This window comes from Musca autumnalis, unplaced genomic scaffold, assembly GCF_047663935.1.
Source record: "Musca autumnalis isolate F117 unplaced genomic scaffold, ASM4766393v1 scaffold_2, whole genome shotgun sequence".
NCBI classification, from domain to species: domain Eukaryota; kingdom Metazoa; phylum Arthropoda; class Insecta; order Diptera; family Muscidae; genus Musca; species Musca autumnalis.
In genome coordinates, this window is record NW_027411755.1 from 155,435,308 (window position 1) to 155,459,452 (window position 24,145).

The 24,145-nt window shown below is 33.8% G+C and overlaps 1 protein-coding gene across 7 annotated transcripts in view; it reads right to left on the reverse strand.

The window, feature by feature from the left end:
• Positions 1-4,670: 4,670 nt before the first annotated feature.
• Positions 4,671-24,145, reverse strand: part of LOC141394771 (uncharacterized) — a 238,480-nt gene continuing 219,005 nt past the window's right edge. For all 7 annotated transcript variants that reach the window (XM_073969652.1, XM_073969648.1, XM_073969650.1 and 4 more), the window contains 4 exons: positions 17,315-17,481; positions 16,805-16,941; positions 5,886-6,062; positions 4,671-5,172 (listed from right to left, as the gene is read on the reverse strand). In XM_073969652.1, coding sequence (XP_073825753.1) covers positions 5,060-5,172; positions 5,886-6,062; positions 16,805-16,941; positions 17,315-17,481 — 594 coding nt within the window. In that variant the 3' untranslated portion in view covers positions 4,671-5,059. The remainder of the gene's footprint in view (positions 5,173-5,885; positions 6,063-16,804; positions 16,942-17,314; positions 17,482-24,145) is intronic.

Sequence of the window (24,145 nt, forward strand, 5' to 3'; positions counted from 1 at the left end):
CTATAGATTTTTCCAATATTTTCAACTCTAGAATGCATGTGAAAACTATTATTCCAAACCAAAAATTGTTTCTTGTAACACAAATATGTTCTTATTTTGGCTATAATATCCTAACTACTATCTCGATGATTATAAGTTTGGTCTCATTTGATTCCCCGTGGAGTCTTTATTTAAATCTGTTTTTTTTTTGTAATTTTTGATATTTTGATATTTTTTTTGATATTTTGAAAAAAATTCGGATTACATTTAAAATTTTGTCAATTTTTTGTAAATTCCGCGAATGCTGAGTAACATTTTACAAATATTATGCAATCTACTTAATGACGTCATTTCGTGATAACTTTTTAGTGACAATAGTGCTGAATAAAATAATTATCGTTTTTATAATAATTTTTTCTTAAAAGCAGAAGTAAAACCGCGATAACATTTGTCCGCAACAACCAAAAATTTGCTCGCGAGCGGATTTGTACTGGGGAATTTTTTCTTAACCTATGTACCAAAAATCTTTGATGTAGCGCGAAAAGAAAAAATTAAATTTTTTGGAAATGGAATATGATAAAAGCATCTTGGTCAGTAAGCTCGTCTCTAAAGAGAAATTAATTAAAAAAATTAATAAAAAATGACCTTCGCCTAATAGGCAAAATTTTCAAATAAAAATATGAAATAATTGGCAACATTTCCTATATACACTTTCAAAAATTTGCACGGTGCTCTTGAAACAAGTTTAAATGGAAGGTGCTTACACCTCGGAAGTTTTTGCGGATTCTGAAACTACAATGTTTATAGATGAAAACAATCAAAAACAAAAAAAAAATCGCCGGAGCGCTTTTTAAATAAATCGCGATTTAAGTTAACATTTTTAGGGGTTTTTTAGGTTTTCACCACATTGCTTAGAAACGGCAAGTCCTATCAAAATAGGACCAAAGAATATGTTTTAGCTATGAAAATTCTCTACAGGATTTACCTGTACAGCATTCTCGTCAGTTTTACCGTTTTTGAAATATAGAAGTTCAAATTGGGACAATTCAAACTCAATTCAATTCTGTATCGCCCCCTTATAAAACAATGTCATGACTGCAAATTCCCAACTTAAACTTATATATCTAAAAAATGTTATAACTTAGGATAAGTTACTTAAGCCAGTATTGTAGAGAATTTTCACAGCTTTAATATTTTCTTAGATCCCATATCGATAAGACTTACCGTATTCAAGCAAAATCGCGAAACCCTAACAAAAAAACTTAAAACTGTAAACTGAGCTTCTTTATCTCAAAAATGGTACAGGCTGGGAACAACTGGTAAACGTCAATCCTCTAGAGAATTTTCACAGCTACAAAATGTTCTTTAGCTCCATTTCGATTGGACTTGTGGTTTCCAGGCAAAACCGTGAAAACATAAAAAAACACCTAAAAATTTGAATTTTGACCGCGATTTTTTTAAAAATCCCAACAGCTATTTTTCTTGTTTTTGGATTTTTCATCAAAAGTTAGTTAAGGCGCACTCTTCATGACGTTGTTTTATAAGGGGGCGATACAGTCAGTGCATTGTCCCAATTTGAACTTCTATATCTCAAAAATGGTAAAAACTACGAAAATACCATAAAAGTCGATCTTAGAGAGTATTTTCATAGCTACAACATTTTGTTTAGTCCCATTTTGATAGGACTTGCGGTTTCTAAGCAAACTCGTGAAAACCTAAACAACCCCTAAAAATGTCAATTTAAATCGCGATTTATTTAAAAAGCGCTCCGGCGATTTTTTTTTTTTGTTTTTTGATTTTTCTCATCTATGAACATTGTAGTTTCAGAATCCACAAAAACTTCCGAGGTGTAAGCACCTTCCATTTAAAATGGTTTCTAGAGCACCGTGTTTGGCTTTCGTAATATTTTGTCCAAACTTAGTTTAAGTTCGAAGATGGGTTATATCGGTCCACTCCTTCCGGTACCTCCCCCACAAAATCTCGAAAATATTCGGAAAATTTGTGAGCACTCTAACTCTTGAAGGGAGTAACCGATTCGGACCAGACTTTGCACATCGTGAAATTTCTACCAGACTTAGATGCACCTTCCATTTAAAATGGTTTCAAGAGCACCGTGTTTGGCTTTCGTAATATTTTGTCCATACTTAGTTTAAGTTCGAAGATGGGTTATATCGGTCCACTCCTTCCGGTACCTACCCCACAAAATCTCGAAAATGTTCGGAAAATTTTGAGCACTCTAACTCTTGAAGGGAGTAACCGATTCGGACCAGACTTTGCACATCGTGAAATTTCTACCAGATTTAGATGAGGTTCTAGTATTAACTCAATCGGTTCACTCCTTCGGGTACATACCACACAAAATGTCGGAAAAGTTCAGTTTAGGACCTGTTTTCGAATCTCTTTGATTTTTGTTATAAGAACTTGTATTCACAGCCCCGCTTACGACGGTACATGTCTCATTAGGGACAAGTCCATACTTCCTGAGAAAATAGCCTGAAAATTGCAAATACTCCTATGACACCGTGTGTAGTGGTTGGAGCGCAAGACAACTCTCGAACGGATCCACCGATTTGGTCCAAAATTCAGCCTTCGTAATATTTTGTCCAAACATAGTTTAAGATGGATTATAAGCTATATCGGTTCACTCTTCAGGTACCTCCCTCACAAAAGTTCAAAAATGTTCGGAAAAATTGTTCGCACGATAACTATTGAAGGGAGTGACCGATTTAGTCCATACTTTACACATCCTAATATGTCTACCAGATTTAGATCAGGTTCGAATATGCACTATGTTTGTGCACTCCTTCGGGTACCTATCACACAAAATTAAGGATACGTTCACATTAAGACCAGCTCTCGAATCACTTTGATTTTTTTGAAGCAACTTGCATTTGCTGCCTCAATTACGACGGTAAAAGTTTTTTCAGGGGCAAGTCCATACTTCATGAGAAAACAGCCCGAAACGTGTAAAATAACCCTATGGCAACATATGTAGTGGCTGGAGAGCACGGTAACTCTCGAACTAACCGATTTGGTCCAAAATTTGGCCTTCCTGATATTTTGTCATACTTTCAGTTCGAAGATAGATAATAGCGGCCCACAACTTCCGGTAGTTCCCTTGAATACACTGTGCAACATTTTTGAGGTGATCTTGTGCAAACACTTCGAACTGTGGATTTTTTGAAAGTACAGACCCAAACGACAAGACACCCTATTTGGGTTTTGTTGTATCAGATCCAGCTCGGATTTTATGGCCCCATCTAAATATGGTTAAATATTGAGTTTTTAAAGAAATTCGGGGCAATATCTCTGAAACCAATGCGAATCTTCTTCTGACATCTGAAGCAAATTTGTAGATAACGACAAGAATAAAGTAATTGGAGAACTAATAAACTCGAAAAAACTACATTTATTGCCCCAAATTTCAAAATATATGCAAAAATTCCACAAATTTTTATACATTTCGCACCGTATCTCCAAAACCGTTAATTTTTTCTTTTCTTTTGAAAAAATATTCCCTGGAATGTAATACACAACTCTTCAGAACACGTCATTGTTCTAAAATGCATCTTTTCAGTACATTTTTCAACGACGATTTAATAAAAATGTCAATAATGTAGTGAAATCCGAAATGCGAAAATAAACTGTTGGTGTGAACTGTGTTTGAAATATGTGTTGTAAAAGATATGATGCAAAATACCGCTGAAACAACATGAAGTAAGCATTTTAGAGTTTCAGAATGTTCTAAAGAATTGTTGAGAACTTTATTTGGAAGATTTTTGCAAAAGGTTACTTGGTTCAACTCCCAATAGTTTAACCGATACTGACCAGAATTTAAGCAATTATGTAAAATTTTCTATATTTTTTAGATTTTGATGCCCCAGATGGAGTTTTTCTTATGTGGTTTCTTCAAAAGATAAATTCAACTGGGCTACAATATTGCTAAAGACAACAAGGCCAAATTCCTATTCGTTCCTGAGATAAAGGACTGATAAATGCAAAAAAGTGTAGATTTAGCCTGGTTTAGATGAGGCCATAAAATCCGAACTGGATCTGACAGGGCAAAACCCAACTAGGGTTTTTGTAGTCTAAATATGTACTTTCAAAAAATTGATACTAGAAGTTGTTTGCATTTTTAGTGTTGCATAGTGATATTTCAAAATGTCACTTAAATGGTATGCACGACATCTCTTGAACAAATTTGGTCGAAACTTTGAATCTCCTAACATTTTGTCTAAATTTAGTTTAAATTCTAAAATGGAGGGTACCCCCTCCACGATAATTCAACATCTGTGTCTAAGTGCAGTTTAAGGTTCTGTTCGAAGATTTTTTGAAAATATATGTCGATGCTGTTCGTTGTTGTCCTGCTTACAACGGTATTATAAGTTATACATAAGTTATACGATGACCCACTGAAATGACTAGTGGGCGATATATCCCAAAATAAGATCCACTTCCACAATGGACTATGTCGGTCTATTCCTTTAAGTACTTCCTGTGCAACACTTTTGATCTTTAATCCTAATCCATATTTTCGTCGGCAAGTTCAAATGACCAAAAAGGCCACAAAATAACGAAAATACCATAAATACATTCGATCTGAACGTAGATGAAAGTTCCAATTCACATATGCTGAGGGTATATCTCTGTCGGCAAAGCCGACTGATCATTTTTTACTTGTATGATTTTGATTTTTCTAACATTCTAATTGGTGCATTCGTATGTTGGTTGGTTGTTTTGATTTTTACTTAAATTACTTTAAAAAATTATGGTTTCATTACATTCTGAAATGTGTAACAGTTGTAAAGAGCAAAAAATCGACAAAGTAAAAAAATATGTAAATATTTCATATTTCATAACCGTTGTTAAGTATATATTAAATTTGTTGATCCTTTCAAAGTTTTTGGTTAACTTGTACTCTTACTACGTATTTCTTATTTTATATTTGTTCCTACATTTGTTTCAGTTTTTGTTATAGCTTTTATTTGTAGAAGAAATGTATAAAAATTGTATCATGATGGTCATTGTGGCTGTTTGTGGTGATGGTACTGCTACTGCTGATGATGGTTACAATTTACTTTCAAAGATAATTAGGTCGAGAGACGCAGCAGAGTAAACTCATATTTTTGCAAATGTAATTGTGGCGTCCCTTATTTGTCCAGGGTCCATTGGTCTCCAGTGCAGTATGGCTTTCTATAAGAGAAATCAAACGAAAAGAAACACACAAAGAATCACAACGAGAGAAAACGGATTTAAGAACGATTTTTAAAGATTACAACTAAAAAAGTGGAAATAATCAGAAAGAAATACAACGAAGTTATTAAAAAAGGTTAATAATAAAAGGTAAATTTAAATAGTATGTTAGATATGAGTCTACCAAATCGTACATACTCCACACTTTGTAAATTTTAAGAATGTTGCCGACAAATATTTTCTATTATTTCCAATACAAGCACTATGTAGAACAATGTGTCCAATTGTATACATATTTACAACCGAACTAACCTGAGGCTAAATTCTAAATGAAAAATATTTCCTTTGTTTTTTTTTTCCATTTTTCCTTTATAAAAGATTTCATTTCACATTTTCATAGAAACAGAAATGTGTCCTGGTGGTAACTCGATACGTTTAACTACGTATGTAGTTTCAGGTTATAGGAATCTCTCCTTTGATGCAAATTATATCAATAATAAAATAAATTGCGCGGAAAACTAGTGAACAGAGGAAGTGGTGTAGGGTATCACATGGTCGGCCCCATCAGACTATAGCCCTCTCTTACTTGTTTATTGTTAAATTCCATCTCCACTTACGCTACTAAAATTTGCCTACGGAATTTTTTTGCTGCCTATGTCTATATTTTAATAATACATATTATAATCTAATTTCAAAAATTGAAATATACATACCCAGATATGTTTCATGTTTTGGCATAAACTCTTGAATTTCCGATAGTAACAATGCGATATCCTGTGAATCCTTTGTAATACTACACAGCTCTTCTTCCTTGAAATCCGGTGATATTTGTTTGCATAGCAATATTTGGCTAATAACATTACCAATATTCCTGGGACCTGCACGATTTTCTGAAATTATCAGGAAATTTAAGAGATTACAGAATAAGTAAGTACCATAATATGAATATCTTCTAACATAAAGATAAAAATAACTTTGTTCTATCGTGCGATACAGTGTGTACAATGCCTGAATTATGAATAATAGAAGGGTACTAGGTCCCGGCCCAACTATGGATTTGGTCACCATCGGATATCAGCATACAAACAATTTATGCAAAATATGATACGTTTTGGAAGAAGTATTACAGAACATAAATTTAAAAAACATATATCTCGTTGTCAAGGCATGGAATGTAATTTATAGTTATTTTCTGCTTAATTGTTGCCAATATTTACGCTGTTTTAATTGAACGTATCGCGACAGATATCAACATTCATTGGCTATCTTTCTGACTATCTTCAAAGCAGTTTGTTAAGCCCCTTTTTTAGTTTTCTTTGTTGTATGGCCTTATAACAGTAACGCCCTATTTAAGGTATTATGTCGTTTTTAACCACATTTTCAGACTGAATTAGATACAATTTGCCATTTGAAGTTCCTAGTGGTCAAAAACGTATCTTTCAAAATTATGGGCATTGATCTATGTTTTTGTAGCCTCCATATAGCGTTACCACCCAATTTCAGGCGATTTTGCATTTGTTTATGTGAAAAACGCTACAGTGACATCACTGTAGCATACACTGAACATACCTCACATAAACGTTGTTCCTCACTATCATCCATTTTTATTCTCTTTCTCTCTTATTATTTTAATATTGCACTGTGCAACATTTTTGAGCCAATCGCGTGGAAACAATTTCTGTCCAGAATTTAATGAAAGTACAGGACCAATAGGCAAAAACTATATTGGGGTTTTGTTTTCTTAGATCGGATTCGGATTTTATGGCCTCATCTAATCATGGTTAAATATCGATTTTTTAAAAAAATCGGGGCTGTATCTCAGAAACCAATACGAATCTTGTTTTGACGTATATAGGTAATTTGAGCTGTTTTCGAGGCAAAAATTAATAAAGCGGAATTAAAAGATTTTTAAATTATTTATGTGTAAAAGTGAGATAAAACAAAGATTTCTACAGATAAATTCGGATATAACGAACAACGGTTATAAGCAGCTACGTATATAACGAACAAAGCTATTTCTTCCAATGCCATTTTCATTAGTTTTCTTATACAAAGTTGAAAACGATCACAGTAGTAAGTTACAAAAATTTTATCCCCGCGAGTAGATTTTCAAACGAATTGTTATTACCATTTCGTATATTTTTTGAACATACGTTAATAAAGGCGAGTTTAGTACTCCTTTAAGCCGTATATATGCTTAATATGAAAAAGAGAGATAAAATAAAGCTTACTGCTGCCGCACCGTTTATAGAAAACCACGGATATAACGAACAATTTTCGCCATTACTTATTTTACTTGCAATGAAATTGTAAACAACAATATTTTTACATTTATTAATTACTAGCAGACCCCGGTCCGCGTTGCTGGCCCGTCGTAAAGAGTTTTTATGACAACTTTTTATCGACTTTATGCTTGACAATTCAAAAATAGGTATTTTCTACCTCACTTCTTCGGTCCATTGTCAAACCGTGAAGGATTTTTTTCGCCAATTTATGCTATTTAGGATTTATTATCGTCCCGATGCACTCATAAGTTTAGCAAATATAGCGATTATAAAATAATAGGCCCCGAAATTCGTATACAAATATATAGCATTTTGGACATCGGGACATTCCTGAACATTTTCTGAATATTAGGTTCAGTAGTTTTGGAAAAATAATGTTTTGAAAAGAGTGGGCGTGGTCATCAGTTTTCAAGATATAACATATTAAAAAAAAAGTAGGCCTGGTCGGGTATTTTGGCTCCAAATATGTACCTAGGGTGCACACAACTTCATTGCCTACCAAAATGTATGATGAAACCGTACGTTTGGCTTATATATAGCGTTTAACAGAAAGGCATGGGGAAGGTACTCCACCTCTTCCGAAATTCATAAAATATACATAACAACGGCAAAGATTGAGCTTTTGTCGCAAATTTTATGGAAATCCCTTCAGTAGTATTGGAGTTATGACATATTAAAAAAAAGAGGCGTGGCCGGGCCTATAGGCCCTAAAGAAGTACCTAGATTGTAGATTAATCCGTAAATTTTTAATCCGATACATGCATAATTTTTGCAAATATAACGTTTTTTATAAATATCACATAGGGGAGGTACCCCGCTCCCTCTGGAATTCAATAAAATATGTAACCTGTTTTCGGGGGGTGTGGTAAACTTTTCTTTCCAAAAAACCTAAGTTGGGTTATGACAGCATTTGATTTTTATTCATAAAGGTAAGGCGTTTTTTTCAAATATGCCCCCTTCAAAATTCAAGCAAATATGTCCGTATATTCCCTGACATTTTCAGGAAAATCGGTTCAGTAGTTTTCTAGATGTAACATATTTTAAAAAGTGGGTGTGGTCAAGTCATTGGATCCTAAAAAAACGGTTAGGTCTTCCGAAATAGATACATTCGTAATTATTGTAAATATAACATTTTTAAAAAAGTAGGGTATAGGGGAAGTACCCCGCCCCTTCCGAAATTCAACTGAATTTGTAGGCTATTTTAAGCGGGGGCCATCCTTGTACATTCCCTGGCAATTTCCGGAAAATCGGTTCAGTAGTTTTTGTAGAAATGATAAAAATTTGCATAAATATCGAAATCGGTCCAGCCGTTCTCAACTGATGCCATGACCAACGAACGACATTTGATTTTTATTTTTAAAGATTTAAAAGTTTCGACAAATTGCGATTACCTTGAAAATCCCTTCAGTAGTTTTGTAGATATAACCTAATTAGAAAGTGAGCGTGGTCGGATCTTAAGTCCCAAAATAAGTACGTAAGGTTGGAGACACAATCGCCTTTGACTCGCAAATAAATTCCGAAACCGATACATTCGTATTTGTTGCAAATATTGCATTTTTACAAAAATAGGGCAGGGTACCTCCCGCCCGATCCGAAAGTCAACAAATATGTAGCCTATTTTTATCGGGGACTAACCCTGTACATTCGCTGAAAGTTTCAGGAAAACGTTTCAGTAGTTTCGTAGATATAACATATTTACAAAAGTGGGCGTTGTCCAGTCTTAATGCCCCAAATAAGCAAGCAAGGTCGGAGACACAATCGCCATTGACTCGGAAATTAATTTTCAAAGCGATACATTTGTAATTGTTGCAAATATTGCATTTTTACAAAAATAGGGCATAGGGGAGGTACCCCGCCCGATCCGAAATTCAACCATATACGTAGCCTATTTCAACAGGGGGCCATCACTCTACGTTCCCTGAAAATTTCAGGAAAATCTGTTGAGTAGTTTCGTAGATATAACATATTTATAAAAGTGACGGAAAAGTGGGCGTGGCCAATTTTTCTTTGCATAAAAACCTTAACTGGACTATGACTAACTTTTCCACAAAAAATTATCCAAATCGCTCCAGCCGTTTTCAACTGATTCAATTACCAAAAAACGACAATTGAGTTTTATATATCACCAATATTTTTGAAAAATTAACATAGCTGAAGCCAAGGTTTACCCTTTTAGGAAACGCGACTTGTGGTTCTATATTATACAAATTAAATATTTTTGGATAAAATGAAATGTTGTTGGACGTGGCAAAAAATATTGGCCTTAAAAGATAATTTGTGTGGAGGCTGTGGCTATATTTGTGTTAAAAAATGGGTTGAAGTCAACGTGACTTTTTTTGTTTTCTCTCGATTTGTGAGTAAACCACACTTCTCTCGATTTTCCTGTCAAAGTAAAAGTAGAAGCAAACTAAATAAGGATAATCTCACTAATATATTACTTTTCAAAATTTTAACTGCTTCTACCATTAAATGATGCTGACATTTTGAAGCCAGTTTTACAGTGTTTTTTGACATTTTTCTTATAATTTCATTCCGCAAACAGGTTTTACAAAAAATCGTATATAGGATTGTAGAACTCGCGATTCTGATTTATTTGATATATGTGTCGTGAATGTAGTCTACACAGCTTCATAGAAATCTGCATCCAAATACGGAAATTTTGTGCGAACGATTTTCTAAAAATCATATTTTTCGGGCCTAATTTTTACAATTGTCATTCGATTTCCTCGTACTTGATTACACATTTTAGTTTTTTACGTTCCGGATCTAATAAATCATTCCCCGTGAAAATCCATCCACTAAAACGCGAGTTAGAAGAAAGTCCAAAGTGGAAAAATCGCCTAAAATTGTTTTTGGAAATATCGCGTATTTTATCGCGTTTTCTGTGGTTCGTTTTCACTGCAATGAAACAACTAATACAGCATCTTCGTTTTAGCGAAGACAAAGTTTCGAAAACTTCACTGATAAGGGAGCTACATTCATTTTATCCCAAAAAATGGTGTGTGATGCTACATCCACGGTTCTTAATTGATCGCCTTGAAATAGATATACATCGATGTAGATTTTCATGGTGGACATTGAAATCGGATGCGGACAAAAATTGTATGCACTTTGCGCAAATTAGCGATATTTTATAGGTATTTTAATGCTAAGATGCACCTGATGCTACATCTTAGCCTCCAAATTAAATTTCGAAAAATATATACAAATTAACAGATATGGTCTTGCTGTACATGAAAATCACATGCGGACAAAATGATTTTGATAAATAAGCGATTAACACGTATTTTAAAATGCATATAAATAAAAATGGGTAATTTGACCTCTATTTCCATTTCAGAAGCTTTGAAATATATCCTCATTAACCCAATTAGCTTCCCTAATGGGAAAGCTTTAATATGAATGTCAATAAAGCAAAATCCGTCTATTTTGTTAGGAGATTTAAGCAAAATGAAGGAAGTATTCCTATAAATTTTGACAATATTTTCTACTACATAATGCATGTGAAAAAAATACTTTTTGAAACAAAAAAATATTTTTTGACCAAAATATGTCCTTATTTTGGCTGTAACATCGAAACTATAACACCAATATGTATGATTGCAGTCTCATTTGATACGCCGTGAAGTTTGGATCCACAACAATTTTTTATGTAATTATATGACCACTAAATGGGCTTTAATTTTGAAAAAAGTAGACTTATATTCAATTATTTAGCAATTTTATGTACATTCCGCGAATTCTGTGTAACATTTTGTAGGTATTATGAAATCTACTCGCTGAAGTCACTTCGAGAGAACTTTTTAGTAACAATTGTGCTCATTAAAATAATTAGCGTTTTTATAATATTTTCTTTCTTAAAAAGCGAAATAAAAGCGCCATAACTTTTGTCCGCAACAACCAAAAATTGGCTCGCGACCAGATTCGTACTGGGAATTTTTTTCTTAACCTACGTATCAAAAATCGTTGATGTAGCGCGAAAAAAATTTATCCTTTTTTTCTGAAATGGAATATGAAATAATTGACAATATTCCTGATATAACGATTTCCTCCAACCAAACATACATAATTTTAAGACTTTTTATTGAGAAGTAACCTTATAAAATCTGAAAAATATCAAAAAAGGGCAAAATCGGGTTTTGAAACCTAGTAATACCAATGCAGAAGACTTCAGTAATGTGTTTTAGGTGGCAAAATCACGGCCAAACGCGGCCAATTTAGTATAAGTCTATATGAAGTGAGTTTAAGAAAAATAAAATATTTATTTTTATGACTGGTTGTGTTTTTTGGCCGCTACCCAAAATCTTTAAGCTATATTATATATTAAATAAATTCCTCTCGCAATTGCCAATATATTCCATTTTACATAAATTTATATTTGGTATATTTTTCCGCCGTTTTAAATACATTGAAATATGCCTTATAATATGCATATATTTTTTAGTATTTCTACGAAATTCTCACTTTGACGGCAATTTAAACAGCGATAATGACGCTATTTTGAAAAATATCATTTGTATTAATAAATGTTGACATGTTCTTTTTTCAATGCCAACTAAAAACTTATTTTAATTAAAAGTTGCAAAATCGATTTCCGAACAGACCTTAAACTGCACTTAGACACAAATGTTGAACTTTTGTGGGCGAGGTATCTTAAGGAGAGGACCGATATGGGCCATTTTTGAAGATAAACTAAGTTTGGACAAAATATGACGAAGGTCGAATTTTGGACCAAATCGGTTTATCAGTTCGAGAATTATTGTGCTCTCCAGCTACTACATATTGTGCCATAGGAATTTTTACAACTTTCGGGCTGCTTTCCCAAGAAGTATGGACTTGCCACTGAAAAAACTTTTACAGCCGTAATTGAGACAGCGTTTGCCAGTTGCTTCAACAGAAATCAAAGGTAGTCAAGAGTACGTCTTAAAGTGAACTTATCCGAAATTGTGTATGGGAGGTACCTGAAGGAATGGACATGCTCACAACTTTTCCGAACATTTTTGAACTTTTGTCGGGGAGGTACCAGAAGGAGTGAACCGATATGGCTTATCTTCCAACTTAAACTAAGTTTGGAAAAATATTATGAAGGCCAAATTTTGGATCGAATCGGCAGATCCGTTCGAGAGTTATCTTGCGCTTCAACCACTACACACTACGTCATAGGGCTTTTTTGAACCTTTCAGGCTATTTTCTCAGGAAGTATGGTTCTGCCTCTGATGGAACTGGTACCACCGTATGAGGGGCCGTGAATAGAAGTTGTTACAAAAATCAAAAGGATTCGAGAGCAGGTCCTTAACTGAACTTTTCCGAAATTTTGTGTGGGAGGTAACCGATGGCGTGGACCGAATGAGTCCATATTGGAACCTCATCTAATTTGGTAGAAATTTCACTATGTGCAAAGTATGGGACAAATCTGTTACTCCCTTCAAGAGCTATGGTGCGCACAAATTTGTGTGGGAGGTACCGGAAGGAGTGGACAGATATAACCCATCTTCGAACTTAAACTAAGTTTGGACAAAATATTGCGAAAGCTTAATCGACTCCAAATTATCTGAAACACATTTCGTCCAAACATACTTGGGGTCTTAAACCATTTTCGATAAGGCACATTTTGCTCGTATGAAAGTGTATATCAGAAAAAATGTCTAAAATCGTCTTTTCCATTTCAAAAAAATCAAAAAAATTTTTGATACTACATCAATGATTTTTGGTACATAGATTAAGAAAAAAATCATCATTCCAAATCTGTTTTCGTTACGAACTTTGATCGTTGCGCGCAAAAGATATGACCGTTTTAATTATGCTAATTAGAAAAAATTCTAAAAAAATCGCGGCATAATATAGTAAGCTGTTATATCCTATTATCGTTAACTGAATTCGCATCCTTTGCGATGATGCAAAAAAAAAAAATCGAAAAGTTTCAATGGATTCGCGAAAAATAAAATTTGTTAAATAATTTCACGTATTAACAAACATATTTTTGAAACAATAGCGCTTATACTTACAAAAATATATATATAAAAAATTAAATCAGCATCACGACATTGTGGGGAATAAAATGAAACCTTAGTCGTGAAGTTTGGAGCTATAGTATTCATGTTATTTGCAAAAATAAAAAGAAAATATGACGCAAAAAATAAAAATGATGTTATTCTAATTTTATTTTTTTTTTATGGTTTTATAGGAAAGGTTGAAGAAAAAATGTTTGAGTTCTTCGTCATTTTCGTTACAAATGAAGATATTCCGTTACAACAAATTTTTCGCTTATAGTTTTCCTATCAGAGAATATTTTTAGAACATTATATTAAATCACAAGGAATTCCAATTGTGGCATAACATTAAAACAATATTATATTGAATATTGCAACATTTGAAACGCATATAAACCGCGTAATAGTGAAAATGACATGATGCGCATTCGATTTTCCAACACAGCGAATAAATCCCTTTTATTTGGTGTACATTTTGTGAAATTCTATTTGGCGGCCACGATGTAGCGTCTGTTGCATATTAGGGCGCAAAATACAGTTAGATGGTCATAATTTCCACGAAGTTCATTTACATTTTATGCGCATCCGATTTCGATGATAACCTTTAAAAAATACATAATTTGATGTCGTTTCATTGTGATACATCAAGAACCGTGGATGTAGCATCGCACTTAATTTTTAGAAAAAATCAATTGTGTCTCCGGATTAGCGATAGTTTTGAAATATATGTTTTCGCACATTTTAAACAGGCATATAGCTCTATTCATTTCAGCAAAAATTACACTTCCAAAACGCGTTTCAATGCGCGCAATTCTCAAAAACATTTTTTGTAGATTTTCGAAATTTGAGGGGTTCATATCCGCCGATCTAGTGGACGGATTTGGACGCGTCATGGCTTATTAGATTCAGAACGTAAAAAAACTAAGTTCACGCGGATTACAAATAATGGCAGTTGCAAATTTTGAATAAAAAAAACAGGTTTTTTATAAAAATTTACGCATAAAAATTTCGACTTTAAGCTGAGATTGTTGTGAACCTTTGAAGGCTACACGCCCGAGTTATACATCAAAAAATGCGTAATCGCGAGTACTACAATCTCATAATAAGTTTTTAAAAGAGTACGATTGCGCGTCCCGATTAAAGCAAAAATTCAGAAAACCCAATTTTTCAGTCTTCAAAATGTCAGCATCCATTTGAGATTGATGCAGTGGTTATATTAAAAAATCATACATTAGAAACTTCATCTCTGAAGTGTATTCTTCAACTTCTTCTTTGAACATTATACTCTACATTGTATTGTAAAGCCACTAATTGAAAATTGACTTCAAAAAACACGTTTCCTTCAACGATTTTTCCTATTTTTTTCAACTTAATATGACCACAGCTTTTGCTCTAATTATAATTTTAAGAAATCCATCGGTGAATCGTGCTAAAACAGTTTATTTTACCTAAATGCGTTCAAAAGTTATGGTATATTGCAACAATTCGCGAGTTACAGTACCCCATACCTCAGTTTCAACATAAGTAAAATTTCTACAAAAAGGGCGATATACCCTCGTTAGCATAAATGCTGAGGGTATAAAAAGTGGTAAAAATAGTTTGTTTGAATGCAATAGTATACTTTTACAACCCTTGCATTTGGAGGTTAAGGATATAAGAGCCTTACATTGAAGCCTATACGTAAACGTAGAACTTATACATAATATCTTAGCAGGAAGGCCATTATAAATGTGCATATATTTTGGCTACATATTGAGGTGAAAATTATGGAACATACAGTCTTTCAGCTTTCTCATCCTAGCAGGAATGTTTCCTTTCATTCTAAAATCATGACCTAGCCTGCGCTCTTTTTCTTTGAATATCTGTAGTTATCTGTTTTCACGGTCAGTCTATAGATTTTTTTCCTTGTGTGAAAACTGTTGTGTTTTTTTAGAAACTCTGCACACAACAAGATCAAGCAGGTTGCTGGCGTGTAGTACGCTAACAGCAAGTAAGTTTTGTGTATATCCAAACGCTTCAATCTGAGATATATAAATTATGTTTTCGACTTCGTCATGATTAATATAATTTGGTCGTTTGCTTGGCATCTAAAATAACACTTCTCTCCGATTATGAAATCTTTACAACGATATTTTGTGTTTGGTTTTCGTAAGAGTTTTTTTAACTTTTCATCTTTATCATAACAGCCAAATTTCCATATTTAATTTTTTTTCTTGGAACAAGTTATTATTTTGCTGAATTTATTTTTCCCACCACACCAGTTGCTGATATTTTTCGAACATTTGATAAATGTTTTTTCTTCACAAGAAAATTTGTTTCGAGAAACATTTTCTAATTTGGAAATTTTTTTGTTTCAAAAAATAATTTTATGTTGTTTGTAGAAAATTCCCATTTTCTTCAAATAATTTCGATATAAATGCTACGTATAATACAAAGCCATACAACTATAAATACTAGAAAATATGCATAATGCAAAAATGTTTATGAGACAAAGTATATAACAGGGATATGTTAATGTTAAAAACCCCAATAAAGCGCAATTAGGCTTATAGAAAGTGTAGGAAAGCAAAAATTTGGACTCAGGATTGTATTCCGTAGCAGTTTCCAGTTCATTGGGTATGAACATAGCGGTTAAAATCGCCTGGAAAGGTTAACTACTTAACAGAATGTTGTTATGATATCGTACCAACAGAGATTAACTCCATCTATTGACAAATGTTAACAATTCAGTTTTTTAATCTTTATGTATCTATATCTTTCAGTAATACACCCCCGCTCATCTGAATAGGTTTGCACATTTCTCTTTTTATTTGTTAAGGTCTCTTCGGTAGAGTTGTGCCAAAGGAACTATATGGAACTATCTCGTTCACTTCGCAGTTCCAATAGCCCACATTTTTTCTTCGAACAAACTGCGTATACTTAACATCACACGTTACATTTCATGTTGTTACTAATACTAATTGTTTTATTTTACTTCAATATAACTCGGCCCGGCCGAACTTAATTTCGTTCTTACTTGTTTATCCTTTCATCTTTATCATAACAGCCAAATTCCCATATTTAAATTATTTCTTGGAAGAAGCTATTATTTTGCTGAATTTATTCTTTCTACAGCTCTATATCTACATTTGTGCCTACACCTAAAATACAAATATTTGTTTCAGTATAAATAAAAATATTTTTTTCTATTTAAACAATTTGTGGAAATATGTGCTTTTCCCTGTAACGTTTATATGCTGAACGCACACTGAGTGTACCAAAAATAATGAAATACGTGGGGGACGCAGAACAAAAGACTTCTCTGACGAATGAGCAGAACGATTAAGGATAATGGATAAATTGCAGATGTGAACTTACCATAATATCCTGACATATCCATTGGCACCACTTGTATTAGACGATAGCTCTTTACTAATTCGCGTAAGAATAGTTGAGCCATATAAAATAACAGCACAAGATGTGGATTGTCGGTTAGAACGCCATCGGCAGTAGAACTGCAAAGAGAATAAGCGGTAACAGTAACAAGGGAAGCCAAGGCAACGACAGTTGGCAGTTGATGTAATGCAATATCGGCAACAAACAATAGCAGTGGCAATTGTAACATAGAAAAGGGAAAAACAATAAAAAATTTTTAGTTTTAAAGTGTTGTTGTTTCCAACCAAGACGAATGAAGCGATTACAATAACTTATAATTATAAAGAATTTTTTATATAAAAACAAATAAGGAAAGACTATAGTCGGAAAATGTGATCCGTATACCTAAAGGGATCTAGGTCGAATATTTCGAGTTGTGACATGCATTTTGGGCAAAACAAATTTATGATACTCTATACAAATAGTGGTTTACCGCATAATAAAACAGCTTACTTCTTCACTTGTGGCATTAATATTTGTTCGATGTGTTTGAAAGCTTCTACACATATTCGCCGTAATTTTCGTATTCGTTCTCGTAACTCCGGACAATCTTTCGCTTGGCCCACATGTATTAGGAGGTCGCGAAATAAAGCCACATGACTATTTATTTCAACGATTAACTGAAAAAAGATAAAAGAGAGAGAAAAATAGATCAGACTGTATAGAATTAAATCAAATAGTTCATACAATAGTAGAATAAACGGGTATAACAAAAATTCCAACCGAGTAACGATAGCTTGATATAAATTTTACGATGTTCAAAATGTCGACCTTTGTCGGCCAATGCTTTCCATAGTTATAGTGTCTTTCAACCATTTTGGTTGGTTACCGTAGGATTTCTTAGATCCATTATGTCCGGAAGCGTGGACTTCCAAACGAAAAACTATATCGATGAAATCAGAAACCCAAGAATTACCTTCGGTATATTTCAAAACGACCCTTAACAAGTCCTTAGGAAACACATAAGCTGAAAATTTTAAAACCAAAGGGTTGTCTGATATCGGCTTGTACCTAAAAGAAATTATATCTTGTACCTTCACTAAGATTTCAAAACTATACTCGAACTGAACTAAACTACTCTTATGGAAGCCCGAAGGACTTTTCCTTCTTTGAAATTGATGCGCTTTTGGAAAAAGTAATAAGATTTGAAATCAAATTGTAAATAGCTCGACTCCAAAATCCTGGTAGAAAGTTTGGACCGTATCCCACGCCCTTCGAGAGTTATTGTGTTAACCAGCCATAGCGTCATACGGTCAAATTGAATTATAACTTCGATCTCCACCATAGTGGCTTATTATATAATTTTATCCGCAGTTTCGATTACCTCAAATAGTTTAATTCAATATTTTGGCTGGGCTGTCATCGTTTTTTCACCTCTGTCATTTATGTTATGTATCTAAATTATGTAATATGATACACTGTCGCATTTTTTTGTCATTACATTAAGCCTTTAAGACAACACAAAAAACGTTTCTGTACTCCTTCAGAAAATTAAGATAAACAAAGACACCTGCCGGCATATTCTAATTTTATTAGATTCACAAAAAGTTACAATAAAAATACTTAATTTTATTGACCTTTTAGGGCCTAGCAAATGAGACAGACATTAGGTTACCCACCTAGCTTCCTCAGAGTTCAAGGCATTTAACAACATTATTTCGAGGACAAAAAGGAAAAACAGTGTTGCCTTGACATAGCCGCTAAGGCAGAAACATGATTATGGTTATTGTATCACAGATGTGATGAGGTTGTGTAAACATTTGAAAATCATGAACTCAATATATCACGTACCACTTCACTGACCTTTGCCTAGCTAGGGCAAAAGCAAGCAAATAAAATTAAACGTGAAGACATTGCTGATGTTGAAGAAAGCGAAAATTTGATTTCATTGGCTCTGAATGTTTGATGTCTGAGTCTTAGTCATTCTGCAGCTAACTTCGTAGTAAGAATATTGCAAAGAATGTAAGGAGTAATTTTAAACGGCATTCACGTTAAGAAATTTTGGTGTTTATTGGGGGTCCTTTGGGGAAAGCAGATTACTGATTTTTGTGATGGCCGGATAGTATTCAGGGGTCGGAATGGGTAAACAACTTATTTGGAGAAAAATTCAAGGTTTTATTCCAAAGCAATTATCTCAGCGTCTATAAGGGGCATACCAAAGGCAAAACCTGTCAATGAAAGTAGGAAATATCACCTTTCTAACGATGTAAAATAGATTTTCGTAGGTGGTCAAACAACGAGTATATCGCAACCGTCGCTAACGAAGTTGCCCGGACATAACTCCCAAAATTCGTTGGGAGTTATGTCCTTGAAGCTAAGCGGACATAACTCCCAAAAAATTGCGGACATAACTCCCAACGATTTTTTTTCTTAATTTCAAAATTATTTCTTTGCTTAATTTTGAAATTAATGATTATAAAAATTCTTATAAATTCTAGGGTAAAAGTTAGAATGTAAGCGGAATTATACATTTGAAAAGGTCTAAGTGCCAACCAATGCCGAAGTATACACAAAATTCTCCTGATTCCATAAAATTATTTGAAAACGAAATTATGTCAGTAGCAGTTCAGAAAATTTTTACCATACTACGATATTCGACGAAGACATTTTGTATACATCATAATTATTTAAATTTTTCAATATAGTTACAAGTTAATACAATCGCGCGATTTTTTTAAAAATATTTTCGACTGCAGCGCTTTTAGTTTTTCTGAAAGTATTTGAAGAGTTTTACAAAAACTTTTATCTTTTCAAATTGTGAAAATATTTTTGTAAAAATTCGCGCGTGTTTTTAATATTTTCGCCTGCGTCGCTTTTTGTTTTTCAGAAAGTGTTTTCAAATTATAACAAAAACTTTTTATTTTCTTAAATAGTGAACACATTTTTGTAAAAATCGCACGACGTTTTTAAAAAATATTTCCGCCTGCTGCCCTTTTCATTTTTCAGAAAGTATAAGCAAATTTAAAAAAAATTATATTTTCCTGCAGGCAGAATTTTTAATTTTAAATAGGTTTGAACAAAGATGTAAATATACTAAGATGGGAAAAGTCATTTGTTAACATTTGTTTTATTTAAATTATATTTCAAATCTGGTAACTCATTTTTCACACAGTTGTAGTTGACCAATCGAACTAAAACTTTGCACACTTTTCAGATTTGGATGACAATACATGAATATGAAATCAAAACCAATATTGGTCCATTTTTACACTGATTTACAGTGTTTTATCTAATTTGCTTTTCAAATCTGGTAACTAATTTTTAACACGGTTGCAGTTGACCAATCAGACTAAAACTTTGCAAACTTTTCAGACTTTGATGACAATACATGAATATGAAACCAAAACCAATATGGCTCCATTTTATTAGAGCCCCCATGTATCGGTACCACCTGATTTCAAGTGTTTTAAGGATTTTATCTTCATTTTTAGGCCGAAGTGACTGTAACATGCCATTTGGGGTTCCCAATAGTACAGAAACTTCCTCACCAAAAATGTTGGACTCAGGTCAAGGTCTTGGTGTAGCCCCTATATAACGGTACAACACGATTTCAGGTATTTTAAAGTTTTTATCTACATTTTCGGCCTCAACAAAATTAATTGCTGAAAAGATAAAAATAAAAAATAATTGAAAGAATTAAGTTACAGTGTTTTATTCATAAATGCGCTTAAAACTAGAAAATAAATTTTAATGATGCAATCTCTCAAATATGAATTAAAAATTGTGACAATATTAAACGGCAAGCGTTTTATTTGAGAGAATCCAACATTAAAAATTATTTTGTAGCTTTAAGTGCATTTATAAATAAAACATTGAAACTTAATTTTTAAATTATTTTTTATTTCTTCCCATATTATACATTTTTGGGAATGAAAACAAATGGCTTTTACATTTTGTTCATATTTAAATTTAAATAAGGGACTGACATAATTTTGTTTTGGAGCCATCTCCTTAAGATGACTACTTGGTGATAAAATCGACTACGTGCTCTGCTATGTCGTTCGCAACTTTCAAGTTGTTTACCATCTTTTGTTTTTTCAAAATAGTCTGGCTTAATCCCATTGTTGTTGTTTTAATATTTTAAAACAACTATTTTATTAGTGGAAAAGATTTGGCATTGTTCGCCAAAGGGGTAAGGCAGGGAATACTATAGTTTCGATCCACGCCACTGGATCTCATCAGTTCCCTTGTTTCTTGTTTGTGGATATTCTCCACCGAAGTTATTTTTCAATAACTTCTTCAACAAGAAACTTTTTATACCCAAACATCAATCGTCAGCTCTAAGTATAAAGGTAAGCAAAGAAAAAGTTCAATGAGAAGCTTTTCCTTGGCAACCTCATACAACTCCGACGAAAATGTCTGCGAAAACAATTCAAACCTCTTCCACTTGTATGTGTCGTCGAATTTCGACAAATGCACACACCAAAATTTGGTTGGTCTGCTTTACAGCAAAAACAACACACGTCGTGCCAGTGTCTTCAATTTGAAGCATTGTGGCGTTTTTTTTTTTTTATTGGGATAGCGTTTGCAATTTTGTTTTTTCAAAATAGTCTGGCTTAATCCCATTGTTGTTGTTTTAATATTTTAAAACAACTATTTTATTAGTGGAAAAGATTTGGCATTGTTCGCCAAAGGGGTAAGGCAGGGAATACTATAGTTTCGATCCACGCCACTGGATCTCATCAGTTCCCTTGTTTCTTGTTTGTGGATATTCTCCACCGAAGTTATTTTTCAATAACTTCTTCAACAAGAAACTTTTTATACCCAAACATCAATCGTCAGCTCTAAGTATAAAGGAAAAGCTTCTCATTGAACTTTTTCTTTGCTTACCTTTATACTTAGAGCTGACGATTGATGTTTGGGTATAAAAAGTTTCTTGTTGAAGAAGTTATTGAAAAATAACTTCGGTGGAGAATATCCACAAACAAGAAACAAGGGAACTGATGAGATCCAGTGGCGTGGATCGAAACTATAGTATTCCCTGCCTTACCCCTTTGGCGAACAATGCCAAATCTTTTCCACTAATAAAATAGTTGTTTTAAAATATTAAAACAACAACAATGGGATTAAGCCAGACTATTTTGAAAAAACAAAATTGCAAACGCTATCCCAATAAAAAAAACGCCACAATGCTTCAAATTGAAGACACTGGCACGACGTGTGTTGTTTTTGCTGTAAAGCAGACCAACCAAATTTTGGTGTGTGCATTTGTCGAAATTCGACGACACATACAAGTGGAAGAGGTTTGAATTGTTTTCGCAGACATTTTCGTCGGAGTTGTATGAGGTTGCCAAGGAAAAGCTTCTCATTGAACTTTTTCTTTGCTTACCTTTATACTTAGAGCTGACGATTGATGTTTGGGTATAAAAAGTTTCTTGTTGAAGAAGTTATTGAAAAATAACTTCGGTGGAGAATATCCACAAACAAGAAACAAGGGAACTGATGAGATCCAGTGGCGTGGATCGAAACTATAGTATTCCCTGCCTTACCCCTTTGGCGAACAATGCCAAATCTTTTCCACTAATAAAATAGTTGTTTTAAAATATTAAAACAACAACAATGGGATTAAGCCAGACTATTTTGAAAAAACAAAATTGCAAACGCTATCCCAATAAAAAAAAACGCCACAATGCTTCAAGTTGTTTACCATCCTTTACCCCTCCTGGTAATTGATGTTCTGTGGCCAAGTTGCAGGATCTTTTTATGAAATTCGGAGTTAATGCTTAATCTCTTGAACAACAAGTGACTATCCCCTGCAATTACGTCTGGTAGACTTTTTCTAGGAATTTCTGCAGTTGTTCTTTTGTTAGTTTGGTTTTTTTTCATCTTCTTCTGCTTGCTTTGTTAAGATTTTTGTAGCATTTGGCTCTTTACGGTGGTTTGAACTATCAGATCAAACAATGCCAGGCCAACAAGTTCAGGACTAAGATACCACATATGTTTTATCATTTTGTTATTTCCATTATCTGACATTTGTTTCGTATTTCAATAAATCTTCAATGCGGTTTAGGTTTTTTTGGACCTAAAAAATATTTCTGAATTTCGTGTTCACTATTTTTATACCCTCAGCATTTATGCTAACGAGGGTATATACACTTTCATACGGACAAAATGTGCCTCATCGAAATAATGACTTTATACCCCAAGTATGTTTGGACCAAATGTGTTTCAGACACTTTAGAGTCGATTGAGCAATGTCCGTCCGTCTGTCTGTCTGTCTGGCTGGCTGGAGCGCACGATAACTCTCGAACGGTTGAACCTATTCGGTTCAAATTTTGGCTTTCGTAATATTTTGCCCAAACTTAGTTTAAGTTCGAAGATGGGCTATATCGGTCCACTCCTTCCGGTACCTCCCCCACAAAAGTTCGGAAATGTTCGGAAAATTTGTGCGCACGATAACTCTTGAAGGGAGTAACCGATTTGGTCCATACTTTGCCTATCGTAAAGTGTGCATAAGACTTAGATAATGTTTCAATATGGACTCAAGCGGCCCACTCCTTCAAGTACCTCCCACACAAAATTTGGGAAAAGTTCAGTTTAGGGCCATCTCTCGAATCGCTCTGATTTTTGTTTTAGCAACTTGTATTCACCGCCCTCCATACGACGGTATAAGTTTCATTAGGGGCATGTCCATACTTCCTGAGAAAATAGCCTGAAAGGTGCAAAAAATCCATATGACACCTTGTGAGGTGGTTGGAGCGCAAGATAACTCTAGAAGGGATCTGCCGATTCGGTCCACAATTTGGCGTTAGTAACATTTTGTCCAAACATAGTTTACGTTTGAAGATAAGCCATATCGGTCCACTCCTTCCGGTACCTCCCCCACAAAAGTTCGAAAATTTTCGGAAAATTTGTGGGCACGATAACTCTTGAAGGGAGTAACCGATTTGGTCCATACTTTACACATCCTAATATATCTACTAGATATAGATCAAGTTCAAATATGAACTATATTTGTCCACTCCATCCGGTACCTCCCACACAAAATTTCGGATAAGTTCACTTTAAGACCTGCTATCGAATCACTTTGATTTTTGTTGAAGCAACTTGCATTCGCTGCCTCTATTGCGATGGTAAACGTTTTTTCAGGGACAAGTCCATACTTCTTGAGCAAACATCCCGAAGGGTGTAAAAGCCCCCTATGGCACCATATGTAGTGGCTGGAAATCCACTTCCATAATGGTCAATGTAAATCCATTCCTTTTAGTATCTCCTCCGCAAAACTTTTGATATCTAATCCTAATGAACATTTTTGTCGGTTCAAATTCCCAATTTTTTTAAAAA